The sequence below is a fragment of the Pezoporus flaviventris genome, unplaced genomic scaffold, assembly GCF_033815535.1.
Source record: "Pezoporus flaviventris isolate CSIRO_AGI_PZ_B2104156 unplaced genomic scaffold, CSIRO_AGI_Pfla_v1 ptg000090l, whole genome shotgun sequence".
In the NCBI taxonomy this organism is placed as follows: Eukaryota; Metazoa; Chordata; class Aves; order Psittaciformes; family Psittacidae; genus Pezoporus; species Pezoporus flaviventris.
Window position 1 is genome coordinate 2,776,456 of NW_026892638.1, and position 18,271 is coordinate 2,794,726.

Consider the following 18,271-nt stretch of genomic DNA (forward strand, 5'->3'; position numbering starts at 1 on the left):
GGAGGGAGAATAGCAGCAAAACGTAAATAAATGCGTAAATAAAGGTGGGGCGGATCGGCAACTCAACTGTCACGGAACCAAAGATCCGGAAAGGGAAGTGCTCTTGCCTTTTTTTTGCCTTCCTTCCCCCCCCCCCCCATTTTCCTCCCCCGCGTGCTTTACTTTTAGAAAACTTTTTTTTTTTTTTTTTTTTTGCTTGTTTTCCTTTTTCTCCATCTCTCTCGCTTGTAAATGCTTTATCAAAACGGGTTTGATTCTCTCTGGGGTCTCTGTGCCGCTCCGCGCACCCGCCCGGCCGCCCCCATAGACGGCGCCCTCTCAGCGGAGGGGGCCGGCGGCAGATCCTGCTCTTGAATAAGCATAAAAAGTAGGAAAACAAAACCAAACAAAGCATTTCTTTGCAGAGCCGGTCGGGGGCCGGCGGGAGCGCCTGGTCGTGGCGCGGCAGGAAGGAGCAAGGGAAACAGGGAGGGAATCAGAGCCCGGGGGTTTCCGGGTGCTCCCGCCGCCGCTGGAGGGGACGCGGCCGCCGAGGGGCAGGGGACGCGCGGGGGGGGGGGTCGCGGGAGGGGGGTCGGGGGGTGGACGGGGGGATGGGGGTGTTTCTGGGCCCACAAACCAGCCCTTTGGCGTCTGGTTTCAGATCCTGAGTCGACTCCCTGGTAAGTCAGGTGGGGGAAGGCGGGGGTCGGGCATGGACGGGCGAGCGACGCGAGGGTGCAGGGCCAAGCGGCGGCGGCGGGGGACGTGGCGGCGGCCATTAGGTGAAGCTCATGGAGACTGTGTGCTCTAGTGCTTTGCGGCGGAGGGAGGCGATGCTCGTTCCCCGCCACACGTCGCTGCTGTCCGGGGAGCTGCAGAGCTGGGGCGAGCCGGTCACGTTGCTGGGCCCAGGCAGGGAGGCGGGCACCATGCCGGGGAAGGCGGGCTGGTAGAGGTGCGACTGCAGCCCGGCCCCGTTGGAGCCCGCCAGGCTGTTGGAGAGGCCCATGGAGTTGGGCGGCGGCCCCGCCGCCAGGCTGCACTGGGAGAGGGACTGCGCCATGGCCTGCTGCCGGCCCAGCGCCGGCGGCAGCGGCAGCTGCGACACGCCCGGCATGGCGGCGGCGGCCCAGCGGGTGTCGTTGGCATGGAAGGAGCAGAGGCTGTCGCCCATAGCGGCGGCGGCGGCGGCGGCAGCCGAGGGGAACTGCGGCAGCCCCGGCGTCGGCAGCAGCGTGCCCGGGGCGCGGAAGACGTTCGTGGTCTTCTTGCGCTTCTTCCACTTGGCCCGCCGGTTCTGGAACCAGACCTGCGGGCGGCGGGCAGCGACAACACAGTTAGCGACACCAGCCAGCCAGCCCGGGCGCGGCTCGGTGCAGCGGGACCCGCCACCCAGCCCGGACCCTACCCCACTCTGTCCCTTCTCCCCCTCCGGCCTTTAACTCTCCCACAGCTGCTCTTTACACCCGCAGCCCTACGCGTATGCCCGTCACCAGTTAATGATACTGTTAGAACTTTTTATAGCGAAACCCGTAGATGCGTCAGTCCCGGGACTGAGCTGCCTGCGGCCTCCCTCGAGGAGAGGGTCCAGGAGAGGAGCCAGGCCTTCGCCCGGAAAAAATACATGAAAAATAACAGTTACACCAGCAGAAAATAAATGAGCGGCCCACGGCTCTTGCCCTTGCGTGGAAGCGCTCCCTAGCCGCCACCGTAGCAGACCCCAGTGCAGCGGGGCGGGGTACCGTGCCCCTGGCCGGGTAGTGGTGCCCGAACTCATCCAATCCAACCGCCCGTGTTCGGGGCTTGTCTATAAAAACAAAACCAGAAACCCCCCAGAAGATGTTCTCGGTGCTCGGGAGGTGGTGCCGCCCCGGTGACTGAGTGGGTGTCGCCGCGCCACCGTCGAAATCACAGGGGGAATTGCGAGGGGACAAAAACGGGTCCACTCGAATTCGGAGGATCCCTGCTGCCAGAGGTGCTGGAGCCGCGGTTTTGTGCTACATACGTACCCAGATGGAGAACGACCGGCGCGCGTTAGCGGGATTGAACAGCCGTTAGGGAGCTAAGTGTTATATCGAAAAATCCGTTCAATTATCTTTTAGGGTTAATAGTTAAATTGCGGCTACAAAATCTTTTTATGTTTCATGGTTTACTGGTGGTGTAAAGAATCTCCATCAGGTCTGATCTCCTCAGCTCATAGCTACGCCGCATATGCTTTTAAAATGTGAATGTTTCCAGATGAAAACTGGTGCATGACAGATTAAAACGCAAGGAAAACCTGGGGGAGATGTTGAAAATGCACACATGACAACTCTAGAAATATATTAACCACGAGCGTTTGGCAACTTTGGGCTCCTTTTGAAATGCAGCTAGTCCCTGAAAATTATTAATACAACAGTGAGAATCTAATGGAGGTTGGAATCTAAAAATCTGCCTTGATGATGTCTGCTGTTACAGTAATATAGACGTACTGTAAATGTATTTTAAAATATATAGCCCATTTAATTCCCCAGCTATAAACGGGTTAGAGAGAAAGAGAGGGAGAGAGAAGGGGAGACAATATCACTTTTGTTTTTCTATTTTTTTTTTTTTCGCTTTCATGAGCCGAAGCTTTATGAAGATCTCATTGGAATCTAGTGGATGATTAATGTGAAGATTTAGTAGGAAATCTGGAGAGCTGTATTAAAGCTCAGATCTCAGGTTCATTTCGATCAGTCAGCCGTGAACTCTGGGCCGAATTCATTACACTTTAATAGTGCTGGGAGAGGAAGAAAATGCAATTTCTCATTCCATTAGAAAACTAGAAAATACTTTCAGCTTGTCCCCTATTAAGATGTGGCAGGTGACGGGACCATTGTGGGGGACACGGTCAATGGAATTACAGCACATTATTTTTGTTCGTATAAAATATTGAAAGGCAAGCCTGACTGTGCAGAAGTTATTTCACTGATTTGGTTTTTATGTAAATAAAATATTGAAAGTTAATTAATCCGTGCTAGAGACTAATGATTATGCTTATTATATTGCATTTGATCGTGTAATTTGCATGATTCTCGCATTGCTGCTTAATAAGCCATTCCAGGTTATAAATAATTCTGAAATTGGTTTCTAATAATGGCATGCTATAAAAAGAATGGTTTTATTACAGCAGCCTGAAAAGCAGAGCAATATCAGACGTGGAATTGGACTCCTGTTTAAGCACCAGCCGCTTTAATAATTATTTAAATGTATCATATACATTAAATACAGCTCTAAAATGAGGAAAATGGTGATTTATCCTAGCATCTAAAACCCTTAAAAACATATACAGCCGCTATAAATTAACTGTTTGGAGCATTCCTTAATCAGTGTGGAGCCCACATGCTGCAAGGAATGTGTAGGCAATCTGTTAACTATAAAGAAAACTGTAAAGTACTGGCATAAGAACATAAACCAATTACTATTTAATTTAAATTTGGTCAAGGAGCGGTGATACATCGGATTGTGAAGTAAATACATTAAATAAATTGTTTTGCCTTAGATTACATAATGTTAATCATTTTGAAGTGTTAATTAAGAAGGTTATGTTGATCTGATTACTTTTTAAACTACAGAACATTATTGTAAAAAATATTTAAATTACCGCTCTATTAAACTGTTTTTATCAGCAGTCTCGAGCTATTAGCGTTGGTTTAAGATTATGCAGAGGCCATTAAAACACTTTGTCTTTCTTCCTACGAAATTCTTTGATGTGCTGTTAGAAAAATAACTATTTCCATTTTATATTTTATATTTTACTTCATTTACCACACTCCTAATATTGAAATTGGTATCATTAACCTTTGGAAACCCAATAAAGTTTAATAGACCTCGTTTTCTTTTTTTCGTAGTCAGTTGTCCAATTATATTTTATTTGTGAACCTAATTTCTTTCTTAATTTAAACTAATTATGGTCCTGTGTAGGCTGAGTCAAATTGTTTTACTTTTGAAAAGCAAACGTGCTTTTTCTGTCACATTCAAGAACAGACTGTTTTCGTTCATAAAACCCGCTCATTTAGGGATTTCTTTTGACGTGTCTTTATTTAACTGAGGAATCTAACCTGGCTGAGAGGAATTTTGAACACCGGCTGCAGTAAAGTGCGGCGGCATTTCCCGTGCGCTGTGCTGAGCGGGGATGCACATCCCACAAGTGCTTCTGTTGTGCAGGATTTCATTCCGTGGAAGGAACTCACCCAGAAAGTCGATAAAATATCATTTTACACACAAAAGCTGTATTGGAGCAGTCTCGCGGTTTATATTTGCCTAAAGAGTTTTTCACATGACTACGTGCAAATGCATTTATGCCTGTGTGCACATGTGTATGTACGTGTATGTACTTTAGAGAAGAAAGTACACCCTACGTGTTAAAGTTACTCGCTACCTTTCCTGTCTCTAGGCATTAGAAGGGTGGCAGTCCGGGGAAACTGCGAGTCCAGCTAGAGCTGTCTTTGACCGAAGAGCCTTTTTAGTAGCCTGTGTGCCTTCCCCCGCTCACCCAGCCGACCCTCCCGCCGGCAGGCTCCAGGGGACGCCCGTTCCGGGCTGCGACGTAGCCGCCCGGCTATCAGTACCCTGGAGAGCGGCCCTGCCACCAGCAGCCGGGGCAACAACCCCATGGCACACTGCGCCGCCGGGAAGAGGCGCGATTCGCCGGCGGTTTGGGATCGCCTCTTAGCGCCGCGCTATTACTGGGAGGGCTGAGACTCGCGCCTCCCGGGCTGCACCATCCCGGGCCCTTTTCTGCAGCGAGTTGGGCCGTGGAGCGGGGGGAATCCCCGCCCGATTCCCACTAGGGACCACCGAGCTGTGGGGGGCTAGGGGACAAGGGGACACCCCGAAGGGACATTTTTGTGGAAAGGGGGGGCGGGGATGTCCGGTTTCAAGGCTTCCTGAATGAACTGTTGCGTTAGGGCTGAGGTTCGGGGACACCCGCCGCCCGCCCCGTTGTGACTGGCCTCTGGCCTCGCTGCCGTCCGGCCCTGCTACCTTCGGTGCGATTGGGGAAGGTGCCGGCGGGGTGGGAAGTGCGCGGGGATCGCTGCTCATACCTGCACCCGGGACTCAGTGAGGCCGATGCGCAGGGCCAGCTCTTCCCTCATGAAGATGTCCGGGTAGTGGGTCTTGGCGAAGCTTCTCTCCAGCTCGTTCAGCTGTGCCGGAGTGAAGCGGGTGCGGTGCCGCTTCTGCTTCTGCTGCCCCTGTTGCTGACCAGCCTGGCTGGGGTTCTGGCCACCCTGCTGGCCTTGCTGCTTGTCGGGGTCTTTGGCGCTGACGGCTAAGGAGCTGGGGTTGGATCCCACCGTGGTGATGTCCTCCCCCGGCAGCAGGGTCGTCCCTTCTACCGTGTCCGAGTTGGGAGCCATGTCTCCCGGGTGTCCCCCCGGATCCGAGCCCCCTACGCCCAGCCGACACTTCACCGCCTCCCGGTGTCCCAGCAGCTCGGCCGCATCTTTCATCCCTGCGGAAGCAATGGAGCTGCGGTCACTCCCCTGCAGTCGGGCATGCATCCATCAGAGCCGCTTTCCAGCGCCCTGAACCGGTGAGAAGCACCCGGCCACCGCCACGGTCTCCCCCCGCCTCCCCACGGCCACCCGCAAGCCCCGCAGCCCGGCTGGGCTCGGCTCCACGGAGCGCAATGTCCCTGGCCTAGCGCAACCGGGGCGCGGAGAGAAAACTTTACACCGAGGAGCTCCTCGTCATGCTTAAATAATCAGCTCTCTGACAGGCCTTCCCTTCCGAGACCAAGAGAGGGAAAGAACAAGGGGGGACAAGTTTTGTCGGGTTCAGACGGCTTTTTCCAGAGGAGCTGGTAAAAGAAAGAGATGGAGAGAGAGAAAGAAAGAAAGAAGGAAAGCTCGAACCGCCCTGCTGCCAGGAGCTTTACCTCCCTGACAGATGTGTGGGGACCTCGGTCACCCTGGCCGATCTTTCCCCTCTCCTCCATCCGCTCCTCTAAACAAACTAATGAATAACCATAAAGAGCCAGATACAGGTATTTCTCTTTTTTTAAGGAAAAGAAGGAAAGGGGGAAGCGAGCAGGAGAGCAGAAAAAGGCCACCCAGAACACCTTTGTCCTAAAATAATAATAATCATCATCATGATAATAACGTGTAGGTATGTATATAAAAACAGGGGAGAGGGAAATTAAATGATCCACAACTCGCTGTAGATCTGCATACTCCTTCTCTTTTTTTTTCTTCTTTTTTTTTTTTTTATGTTAAATCAAATTAAACTTCAATACAGTACAATTACTTTTAAAGGAATTAGCCCATTTAGATCGCATTAAGGTAAAATAAGGAACAAATTGTCAATTTCCTGCTCCGGCTTCCTCCCCGCTCGCTGCCGCCGGCGGTGCAGCAGTCGCGGGGCGGGGGGGTGCTGGGGGAAACTCACCGAGACGGGCGTCCAGGAGGTCGGCGTGAGACAGCATCGCGCACCGCTCCAGGGCGAAGGCTGTTCCCCCCCAAATTTTAGCGGCCTTAAGTTATTTAAAATAGATATAAGATATGAGATATATATATATATATAGATCCCCTAAATGAAAGAAAATTCGGTGTGTGGTTAAAAAGGGGGTCTCTTGCATTATAATGTCCTTTAGAGAGACGGGGAGGTGCTTAACACTTCAATGAACCTGTGAGCAGCTCGGCGCGGGGACCAATCAGGAGGGCAGCCTGCAAATGTCAGCGCCCGGATCGCCCCGCTCCGCCCGCCCGCCGCCCGCCCGCCGCCCCGGCCTCCCGCCGCCCAGGCCCGGCCCGCGCCGCGCCGCCGTTCCCTTCCGTGCTCCGCTCGCCCTCGCCGCCCTCCTTACCCCTCTTCCCTTGTCTTCCAAATGCACATTTGCCACCCTTCTCCCGCTCCAGGTCACCCCTTATTTATTGTGGTTTTCATTTCTTTTTTTTTTTTCTTTTTTAATGCTTCCCAGGAGCGCACCCTCGCACCCGGCCCAGTCAGGCTCCTAGAAGTGGCTGGCAAGCACAGCGCCCACCTAGGGGGATGTAAAACGTTGAGCAAGGGCTGGTCCTGCTCGCCAGCCGCCCAGGGGAACGGGACCGGCGGCGGCAACCGCGACCGGCTCTCACCCACCCGCCGTCTCCGCGGGGCCCCGACGGCTGCGGGGCGGCGGGAAAAAAGAAACTTGGGTAAGCTCCCACAGTGCCCGCGCCGCAGAGGCTCGCCCGGCTCCGGGGCTGCCCGCCAACCTGGTCTCGGTCTCTTTAGCCAGGTGCAGAAGCACAACGGCAACACAGGGAGAGGGAGGGAAGCACGGCGCGTCCCCGCCGCCCCGGGAGCGCTGCCTCCCGGGCCGGGATTTAAAAGCCCATAAACCCAATTTTCTCTTTTTTCGGGTAAAGTTTCTTAAGTTCGCATCGCTACAAACTGAATTCAAAGCAGTAAATAAAGTTAAATGCTTTTTATTTTCCTCTTGAATATGTTAAACTACTCGAACAATTTAGAGTGCTTTGCACAAGTGAAGCGAACCATTTCTAATGTTCTGATTTTTCAAAGCCAGCCAACAACAAAGTTTAGATTAGTAATATATTTCTAACCAGAGTAATTTTCAAGATCATTAGGCATTTATGTAATTAGTGCCAAATCTATAAGCTTTTATTACGATTATTAGAGTAAAATCAGTATAAATTTGTACTAATTTACTACTGTTTAGACTTGGCTGTCAAGCCAAGAGGTTCTTATTGTAAATGATAACTGAGGAAATTAAGTGCAAAATTCTGTACCATTTCTGATCCGCTCCTAAACAATCCGTTTCAATTGTATTTGTAGCAGAACATAATGCCCTTTTAAAGTTATTTGACTTGTATTTTTATTTGCAAAACAAGAAAAATACCCTCTACCCGGGCACAATGAAAACTGATATTTACTATTTCCAACTTGATTAACATTGATTTTTAATTCAAAAGTGATGCAATTAAGATTATTCATTTAGTGCAAATAAAGCTTCCACCGAAAAGGGAGCCCAGTGAAGTCTGTGTTAAATAATACAGCGCCAATGGCTTTTTTTATCCTCGCCACCCAATTGACTTACGCAAAACATTGTAAATACTGCATGCGAACAGATGCAAGAGTGGTTTTGTTTGCAGCTCAGATGTGCAGGGGTTTCGGCAGCGACTGAACAAGGAGACAAAGGAACCGGCCGACCGATCTCGAGCGCAGTTTTACTGCCTTTTTTTTTTTTTTTTTTTCCCTCCCTCCTCCCTGCTCAGGCTACATTGATTCAATCCAGCTTTCGAGACGTCGGGCTGTTGCAATGAACCTGGGTGCCCGGAACGGCCGCTAAAAGCAGGGAGAGAAACCCAGAGCCGGGCCACAGTCTAGCTGCAGAGAGGGAGAAAGAAAGAAAGAAGTGGAGGTGGGGTGGGAGTTTCGGGATATTTTTTTTTCCCCTTTCTTTCTCTTTTTCCGGGTGGATGGGAGACGGTGGAGATGGCTTATTTGTTTTGCCTTTTTCCCTTGAAAATCACTGTGTGTCTGCGGCTCCGGGGCAGGAGGGGAAGCCCCGGCGGTGAAAATTCCCGACAGCCGCCCTCCGGCCACTGCCAGGGCCGGGACCCGCGGAGCGGAGCCGCCGGAGGAGGGTCGGGCCGGGGCCGGCGGGAGCGAAAGGGCACGCATCCTTCCCGCGGCCCGGGGGGGGGGGGTCGGGCCCTACCTGGGGCCGGAGTTATGCGAGTGATCAGGTGCCGGCCGGAGTGTTTGGGGTTCAGTTTTAGCTGTAGCTGCTGGCAGAAATGACCGGGCGCTGCAGGCGACCGAAGCCGGCTTCTGCCGAGCTTGGTACGGGCAGGGCGGCACGGCGAGCCTCCGCGTCTATTCTGTGGTGTTGTATGTTTCGGATCGATAAATAAATGTGTAATAGTTAATGTGCAGACACATCAGAGTAATAACAATGGGATGAAATCAAAGGATTATCAATCTGTGTTAGTAACTGCTGAATAACAATGTTGCAGTGTGATTGATAGCGCGCTTCATTTTATGACTTTTCTATTGCTCTTGATTTTTATAGCAGTATAAACAAACTAAATCATTTCTTCGAAGACTTCAGAGCGAAATCGTCTTAAGGGAAGGGGGAAATCAGAGAAGGAAGTCCGCGGGAGAGAACGGAGCGAGCAGGGCTGACACTCTAGCGTGTCAGAAAGAAAATGACAATAGGGCATATGTAAAATACCCTAATGGCATTCTGCTTCCGCGCACTCCTGTTTTGTCAAGTGCCTGAATTCACCTGGGCAGTGTCGGAGATGTATTTACAAGGATTTTATTCCCCGTCATCTTTCCATTTTCCCAGTGTAGCCAGAAAACTGCCAGTCAAGTCCGTTCCCTGTTACAATTTACGGTATTCCCCACATGATCATAGGAACTGAAGTTCCTAACAAGGAAAGGCTTTAGCACAATGGCCCAAAATCTTCAGAGTGACACGAGTGTCTTCAGAAATCACTTCAGAGCAAAGTAAAAGGATTTTCTATGACGGATCCAGTGATTTTTCCTCAATAAATAGGTTTTAGATTGTTACACACACGTAGAACCGGAACAAAGGGCAGTACCAGAAAATATATTGGTTGCCCCTAATAAAATTTATTTAGACAGTTTACTTCTCATAAAAAATAGAGATTGAATTTCGTACAGGAGCGCCTGCCAAGGGGCTAGGCACTGGGAGATCATCTCCCCCCGCACTTTCCCTTCGTTTTCTTTCCTTTCTCTCATTTTCTTTCTCCTTGTTAGGCCCTGTCCTGGGGTCCTGGCCGAGTCCGCTCTCCCTTCTGCTCCCCTTCGCCCCCCGCCCCTTTCCATGCTGCTCCCACCTGCCCAAGGAAGGGCGGCGGGAGCGGGGCGCGCCGCGTTTGGGAGCGGTGTCACCCTAATTCTCCGGTGCCGTGACCTGGGAAGAAAGGGTAGAGAACTTTCCAAACCCCACAGCTTCCCCCTCCCCTCCCCGCCGCTAAACTGAAGCCCTGATCGAATGAGGCTGTAATACAAACAAGTGTATTTAACCAATTCTGTTCTAATTTAGGAACAGAACCTTCTTTTATCAGAATAATTATACCTGGAGCGAGCAACACGGTAAAATGAGGTTAAACTGCTAAAGTCAGCAGGGTGGTTTAGCGTAAATGGCTGATCAGATTCGTAATTTTTTATTTATGTACTTATTGAGCACCCATCCAGTTAAGGGGACTGCTGTATGCAAAGCACCGAAATTACATTTTACACTTAGCGACGCTCCCCGCGCTGATCAAATATAACTTTTGGTTGCCTGATTGTACGCGCGACTTCGTTATTATTATTTTTATTTGATTATTTCATTATTTCCAGACAGTAGTGCTGAAATGTCGGATATTATTATTCACATTCCCGCTCCTCAGTGCTGCATTGTAGCATTGTTCGCCTTAATGAGAAGCGCCTCCCTCAATAATTAACGACCTCACATTTCCCTGTTTTCTTGCGTGATGAAAAGAATCAATTTTAATTCGTTGTAAATTACAGCTATGCTTTTGAGTGTTATTTGCTTACTTTTCCACATCGGCATACCCTAAACACAAATGACAAATCAAACCATATCCTTTCGTTAGGCGTAATTTGGAGTTAAGAAATGGAAAAACATAAACACGTGTTTTAATTTCAGTCAACCCTCTCGAAAATATGACTTCTTTGGAAATGAAGGACAAGGCTGCAAGCAGCTACAGATTCCAATTTATTCATTCCAGTCAGAACTAACTGTGACGATCATCGCTGCTTTACGACACTAGGCTGCATGCAGCATTTCGTAGCTGCAATGAATATACTTCTTTAAAAGCAACTTTATGAAGTTTAAAGGCATCCGAGGCAAGAACGATCGCTGCTGATCAGAAAGACAGCCGCCAGGAGTTCTTAAAGCAGCCTTCCTGAGGGTGACGGGGAGAGCTCGGGTCTCCTCCTGTCATCTGTTCTCAAACATCGCCAAGAACAGCGTTTTGCCATTTGCTTATTTATCTAAATATCTGCATCTCGCTCCGGCGGAGTCAAAGGCAGCGCTTCCGACTGTCTTCTCGCCGCAGGCTGCGGGGCAGCTCTCTACAGCGAACCGGTTGCCTTAGATTGAAAGGATGGCTTCTATCAATTAATTTTCATCAGAACGATGACAACCAGTCTTTTATGGGGAAAAAGCTATTTTAATATAAAGGTATGACTGACACCCCCCACTCGCTCTCCCCCGTCCAGACGCAAACTCTTCACACATACACACGAAGTCGCTTCCCCCTTCCCCCCCCAGCTTTGTATGCATGTATGTATGTATAGGCTTCGGGCATTGCACTAAGTTCTCAAACTTAAAAATGCGGAGCCCAAGCCTAGCGCACTGAGCCCTGCCTTGTGCGGCAGGATAGGAATTGCTGGGGCTGCCCCGAGGGCGAAGGCACCGGCGCCGGTACGAAGCATTTTCCGGATGCACCTCTGTTTAGGGAAAGAGCGCCCTTCCACGAAGACTCTTCCTACTGATCTTTGATGAATTTGCTTAACACATACCCATATATTTTAAACCCCAAACCTCTTCATCCGGCTGGATAAAATAAACCACCATGTGTGGCAATGAGAGGATACACATCAGAGATGGACGTGAATGGGGTATTTAACTTTCTCCCTTTTAAGGCCGTAGTTTTAATCTCCAATTACATAGGTGGTATTTAGTAATAAGAAACATACACATTTTGTTTGTATGTGTTAAGTTGGCTGCTTTTCTGATTTCTATTTACTCAAGATAAATAATCATATATCAGTTATTCAGTTAGGTGACAAGTCTAGTAATTGGAATAAAAGAAAACATCTCATCCTTATCTCTTCCTCTAACTAGATATAGCGCTAATAAGACTGCATCAATCTTATCTGGCAAATAAATAAAATAGACAAACAAACAAATTCGCCTCCAACAAGTTAATGTGGTGTATCTGAGTGGAAAGTAGATATTTTCACGCATTCTGGAGATGAGGAGTGACTTTTAATAAAATCACAAGAAAAACAAATGTAATTCTGTAAGCAATTTCAGAGCTCAGCCATCTCTCCCCCGCACCATTACTTAGCATTCTCCACCCGTCCTAACCTTTTCTTTTAAAAACCAGTTAGTTCCAGAAATATGACTGTCACTCAATCTGGGACCTTTCGATCCACCTTCCTTTATTATTTGGGGGGCAATTCTAGAGGTAATATGGTTTATTTTACAAGGATGATTTTTGTTGACTTTTTTCTTTTCCCTCCCTCTCCCCTTCCCTTCCCCTCTTGCCCCAGCGCGGCTAATTCGGGGCGTCTATATTCACTCAATTAGAGAAATCTAAAGAGAAAATCGATCTTCCATCTGCAGAAATGCCAGCTTAACAAATTAGATTCTTGTTTCGTGCAGGTGATTTGGTGACAGTCGGGGAATTAGAAGTAATAAGTTGTTGTGTTTGAGACCACCTTCTCGTCCCCGGCCCTCCGCCCTGCCCCCGGCCGGGCCCCGCCAGGGGAGCGCCGAGCCCGCGCCCGCCCCGTCACCTCCTCCTCCGGCCGGGCGGGCGAGCAGCCGCCGTCGCCGCATCTCCCACCGTAATTAGTGCTGCTGCCCTCCATGTGGGCTCGATTAAACCGTGATTTAGCCGAAAGAAATATAATTATGGCTGCAAATAAAATAATCAGCATTGAAGAGCGATTTCCTTAATGAGATGGAGCGGTTGCACGTCACGGAGTAAAGGGGTCTCATTAAGAGGTGGTAATGAGGCTTGGGTGAATATTGGGAGTTGCACAAAATATCTAAACTGCCGAGGAAGCCCAGCGCCGAGCTCGGGCTCCCGACCGGGCCGCAGGCCGCAGCCCCGGTGCCGCCTGCGGAGGAGCGCCCGTCCCGCTCCGCAAGACGCTCGCTGGAGCACGGCGGGCTGCGCGCTCCGGAGGTGGCCAGTTTGACCACGGCCCGGTTTTAAGAAGTCATTAACGCGGCCATTTTTAAAGAGAGACGCAGAACACTTCAAAGCCCCCTCCCGCTGCGCATCTGCCGGGTGCACCCGGCGCCCACCACAGCCTTCCCCCGCCGCTCCTTCACCGTGCACCCGCGGTCCCCAGAGCCGGCGCCTCAGAGAGCTACCCCGGCCCGCGACGGGTGGGCGCGAACCGCCATGTGGAAAACAGAAGGCTAAAGCGATGAGAAAGCAAGTCAACTCTTTCCTCCGTCCGGCAACAAGCACGGACGCACAGCCAGTCAGGGAAGGCGGATCAGAGCTAAAATGGCTAATTAAGAAAATTAATTACAGCTGGCCTACAGAGGACCACCACGACGGCCCCGGCCGTCACAACCACGAAGCCGCCAATATGGCAGTCGCGTCGGCCGCCTGCCGCGCATGCCTTGGGCAGCGCTGGGGGAGATGGGGTCGGTGGTGGGTCTCAGAGGCTCCTGAAGTACCGGAGGAGGAGAGGAGCTACCGCTGGCAGCACAGCTGCTCCAAGCCGGGGCAGTGTGAGGGCGTGGGCGGCCAGGTGCTGGCTGCTGCGGTGGGCTGGTCTGGGGAGCGTGAGGGTACCTCTGAGGGAGCAGGCCTGCTGGAGAGCAAAGTGCTATCTTTACATAAAATAAAGGGAAGTAAACGGGATAATAGGCTGTCTCACGTTCCCAGGGGAAATTACACACTGGCTCTGCAGTGTGACAGAGGGAAAACCATTGTTTTGCTTTCGTCCCCAGTTGTTTTCTTTTTTTTAATAGTGCACTATCGGGCATGTCTTCGTGTTTTGTCATCTAGTCAAGAAAAACGGCTTGCATAAGAAACACCAAAATAAAAGCCAGCATATTTTTCTTCTTTGCTTATGCTCTCAGTAACTTATGGAGGAGATGGCATCTACATTTTGTTCTCATTATCACAAAAAACATTTCACCTTTCAGCCTGATACCTGCAATAGATAGTAAAGGTCAAGTTTCTCGATTAGCAGAAAGGTCTGTGTGACATTAGCAAAAATTGCGTGCGGGCTGCTCTCCGCAGTGGGGAGCGGAGAGCCACAGGAGCACCGGTGGCCTCTGGGTTGAAGACTCACTCTGCTCTTCTGCTGTCATGAGGTAGTCAGTGTTTTACTGACTACCTCTGTGGTCTCAGTGTATTTGTATAGAGTGTTCTGTAGTCTTAAATCATTTGCAACTTCCATACATACATATATCCCAAACCCTGAGGCTCGTCTCCCCTTTTGTTACTTTGTAAAAGGATGGAGATACGCCAGAGTTGGCCAGACATAGTTCAGTATATCCTATCGGTAGTACATATGAAAACCTAAGCTCTAAGGCACAGCTCTAAGATTGTTGTTTGTTCATTTTTCTTTTAGGAAAACAAAAACCATTTGGGGTTTTTTGGATGACTGGTTCTGTTGGAAGAAATTGCAAATCATTTAAAGGGAAAAAAAAAAATCACGATTCTCAGGAGACCCTGGTACTGGCTGGAAAAAGGTAAATAAATGTTTTCTTAAAAAATACTCTTTCTGTTTTGGGCTTCATTTCCAAATCTTCTGTTACTTGCTTAATCTGTGTTCTCTGCATACACGCAAACTCTTCCCTGCAGGCCTTTCTCTTCCTGGCCAGTGGCTGATACTTTAGTTATGGCTTACAAGGTATCAAATGACATTCTGCAAAAAGAAGGATTCCTGCCTCCTAAAAACGTCAGGAATGTGGGACAGTTTTCTCATGATCCAGCTGTAGTGAGGAGTTGTACACATCTCAACATAAGTCTTCTCATTTCTTGATATTTAAACCTAGCTGTCCCTTTTCAACTGAAAGCAGAGATTAATTACAGACAATGTTTACTGTAAGTAGGGTACTATGAGGGGAGCTGAGACTCAGCACCCAGAATTTTGCATCCTGTGTTGCTAGGGAAGCTAGAGAACTGAAAGCCATTGTTTCTTTATGCTCCAGTTGAGAAGAAAGTATAAAATTTTGTAATGGGCAGAAGCTGCTTTGCATGTTGGGAGACTAATGTTTTTGTGGACTGGAGTACTATACAGAAAATGATTTTATTTAGCTTCAGAATAGTGACCAGCCATTAAATTATTAGTGCCCTGGAACCTCCTTTGCCTCCCTTTATTAGAAGAGCAGCCATGTGCTTATGACTGCAGCTGCTTCAGACTGCAGGTGCTTTTTCCCTTAGTTACAAGCACTGGGGGAATTGTACTCATCCAATTAGTAGAGGCTTCCAGTCAACATAGTAGAGCAATAACATGCCACAAGTGGGGTAAGTGCCTGACTTTGGTTTATCTTCACCTGGCATTAATGATCTCTTCTCTAGGTGGGTTACTTTCAGCCTAGAATAGTAGCTATGACTTAGGTGGATAAATTTGCATGAATACATTTAGCTTTGTATCCACAGAAAATGCAGAACTTGGTGACAACGGTGACATCTTGTAAGACTGGGCTGAAACAGACCTTTTGGAATCAGTGAGTCCTGCAACTCTCTCCCTTTTCGTATTTGATTGGGCTGTGTGAGAGTGGTTTTCAGCTGGAATTTCTGGGTTTCCTTTTTTAGTGTTGGAGTCAGGGGTGGCAAGGTATGGTGGTGTTAATCATTTCTACTCTTTGAGGGTGAGGAACTAGAGAGAAAGTCATGTGTTGGGATGTTCTAACTGGGGAGGGAGCCAGAACACAGTGTGGGGCTTGATTGCTGGTAATCAGCAGATCAAGTCCCTGTGTGCAATGCTGGCCTCTCTGAATGCTAATACAGTTTTGCTTTCTTCCTAGGCTGCATCATTTACAGCTAATGAAGCAGTGAGGGGTTGCAGGAGAGAGAGCCTTGTGAAGGGGATGGTGACATGCTGGGGAAGGAAACCTCCCGCACATGGCTTTTACTTTGAATGGTCCCAGCTGTCACTGTTCTTCTACACTGCCTTCAGAGTATGCCTTCCTTCTGCTCTGCAGGGAGAGAATTAGGGAGGCAGAGATAAAATAGCCCAGTACAGTCAGGATAAGTGTGATCCTTTTTGAACTCAGTGTTTGAAAACAGTAGCAGGTTCCTTGGACTGCTTATTGAGATTCCTAGTAGGAATAAGAGCTCAAAGGAGGCTGGTTTGTATGTAAGTGTTGGTAGAACTTACCTGACCTAGCTCAAAAAGTAGTCTTATGACATTTTTATGAGGTCTTTACTCTGGACTGCAAAGCATGCTGTCCTTTGTGATCATCTTGCTATATTTCCATTTTTAGCACAGTGTATGTTCTTTTGGGCAGCTGCTGGATTTCAGGAGGTGGGGTGTGATTCTCTCTTTGGCTTGGCATAGGCATTTGGATTAATTCTCTGCCTGGAACCCAACTCTTGTGCATCCAGAGTTAGTCTAAATACCTGGCAATAGTCTCTTCAGCTTTTATTCTTCTTCATCCTACCCTGTCTACCTAGGCACTTCAGTCAGATTTACCACCATTGACAAGCTGAGCATTAGCACATAAGACTCTTAAAAAACAGCTAGCCATTAAAAGTACCTTTTAATGTGTTAACCTTGCAATGTGTGTGATTTTTCTCTTGTAAGAAAATAATTATTTTTGCTTGGTTAACAGTATTAATTGCCTGAATATAACATACTTCATACTTAAAATATCCTGGAATAATTAACATCTGTGCTTAAGACTGTCAAGAAATTCTGCAGGTTGCGTGTAGTAGCCTGGTGGTGTGGCCACGATTTTTTCCTCCTAGCTGAGACTCTTGGTTACCTTTTCTTTTTAAAGTTTTTGCATGGCTTGTTCCTGAGTTCACATGATCATTTGAGACTGTAAACCATAAACTTCCTTGAAGTATTGTTCCCCTTCATTTGTACAGCCCCCAGTGCAGTGAGGACCTAATGTGATGGCTCTTTAGATGCTGTCTCTGTAAAAGCTCAGTAATATTCAGAAATGGACCAGGTTCACCATCTGACTTTACGTAAGCTGCTGAACAGTGTGTATGTAATATTGATAATTACTGATTTAAAATTACTTTGACTAACTAATCTGAGGTTTGCTAGCTTTGCTGTGAAAATTGCTTAATTTTGATCACTCCAAAAGCTTCTTTTTTCCAAACTAGCTCCATTTACTGTGCCCAAGGGTATGTGTGGAATTTCATATGTCTTCAGTGTTCTCAGAAGTTCACATTAGCCACAAATTTCCAGTTGACTCAATATTCCTCAAATTAGGGGGTAGCACTCAAAAAATAGTGAAGGCAGGCAAAATAAGATCCTTTGAAAACAAATTGGTTAAATAATTCAGTATAGCTAGTTGTATCTGATATCACTGTTAAAAACTTCAGTTTCATGTATACCTTCTTAATTTAGAGGAGTATGAAAATATCAGTTTACAACCCTTTAGCTTGCTCAACTAGGAGTAATGGTTTTGTTTGGTTTGGTTATTTTTTTGTGTTGCTGTTCTATTTTTTCCCCACCCACTCTGTTCAGAAGGTAGCTTGCTCTCTTGTGCTGGTTAGAATTCTTGTTGCAATTTTTTTTCAAGGTGTCAAATGGTGTTTTCATTCATGAAGGTGAGGTCCATCAGTAGGTATTGGCCATGATAAGGACTTTGAGGGAGGAAGTTTCTTAATTCACCAATTTCCCTGGCAGAGCTTCCTAGTTTTCATCAGGTGTGCTGTTAAACTTGTTTCTATGCTTTTCTCTTGAGTGCTGGCTACTGGCTTTTGTGTTCCCCACGTGTACCCCAGCTCAAGAGGGTGAGAATACAGCTCCCTGCATTTGAGGAAATTGCAGGAGTTGGCACATAGGAATGTGTGGGTTGATCTTCATCCTGACATTGCTGCATTCCTGCCTAAGGTGTTTCCCCTGGCTTCTCTGACAGCAGGATGACTAGAGGAAAGAGCCCTTGGTCTGGTCTGCTATCAAGAGCTGTTCTAGCTTCTTACAGATCCTGTGGTGTGCTGGGTGATAGCACTAAGGCCTTCTTCCTCTAGGTTCAGCATTGGTTCAGCTTGGTGCCTAGATGATGGTAGCAGGTATTGTGTAAATGATCCAAGAGAACGAAACATATAACATGTTAATTCTTTTGTGGAAGCATTGATTTTTATGCAGAAATAGGAAGTTCATCTTGTGTGTTGAAAACAGAGGACAAATTGTACAATTGACATATCTGATCAATTAGTTTTGAAACATACCATCTTCATTTGCAAATGGATTGTCTTATTATTTTTAACCCACTCCCTTGGAAGTGTGTAGAAACTGTAAACCAGCAGGAAGCCAAGTCACTAAAAGCATCCAGAGGAATTTCATTTTGTTTTCATAAACTAATCTACCCACTCACATCTATCTGTGTAAACTAATT

General features: G+C 48.1%; 1 protein-coding gene and 1 long non-coding RNA gene across 2 annotated transcripts; both read right to left on the minus strand.

Annotated features, from left to right (window-relative positions):
• Nucleotides 1-713: 713 nt before the first annotated feature.
• OTP (orthopedia homeobox) lies at nucleotides 714-6,735 on the minus strand. The gene is made up of 3 exons (XM_061475774.1): nucleotides 6,394-6,735; nucleotides 5,049-5,458; nucleotides 714-1,291 (listed from the first exon to the last, which is right to left on the minus strand). Exons 1-3 carry the CDS (start codon nucleotides 6,428-6,430, stop codon nucleotides 761-763), a joined length of 978 nt encoding a protein of 325 aa, XP_061331758.1. The 5' UTR covers nucleotides 6,431-6,735; the 3' UTR covers nucleotides 714-760.
• Nucleotides 6,736-10,445: 3,710 nt separating this feature from the next.
• Nucleotides 10,446-13,112, minus strand: LOC133280824 (uncharacterized). Its single transcript, XR_009747298.1, has 2 exons — nucleotides 11,346-13,112; nucleotides 10,446-11,079 (listed from the first exon to the last, which is right to left on the minus strand). It is a non-coding gene; the product is annotated as an uncharacterized LOC133280824 (long non-coding RNA).
• Nucleotides 13,113-18,271: the final 5,159 nt, after the last annotated feature.

Excerpts from the sequence above, each read along its gene's own strand:
- OTP (XM_061475774.1), bottom strand. The coding sequence starts at position 6,430 with ATGCTGTCTCACGCCGACCTCCTGGACGCCCGTCTCG. Across the intron at positions 5,459-6,393 it reads CCTCCTGGACGCCCGTCTCG|GGATGAAAGATGCGGCCGAG; the intron begins GTGAGTTTCCCC and ends TTGCTTCCGCAG. Across the intron at positions 1,292-5,048 it reads TCACTGAGTCCCGGGTGCAG|GTCTGGTTCCAGAACCGGCG; the intron begins GTATGAGCAGCG and ends CGCCGCCCGCAG.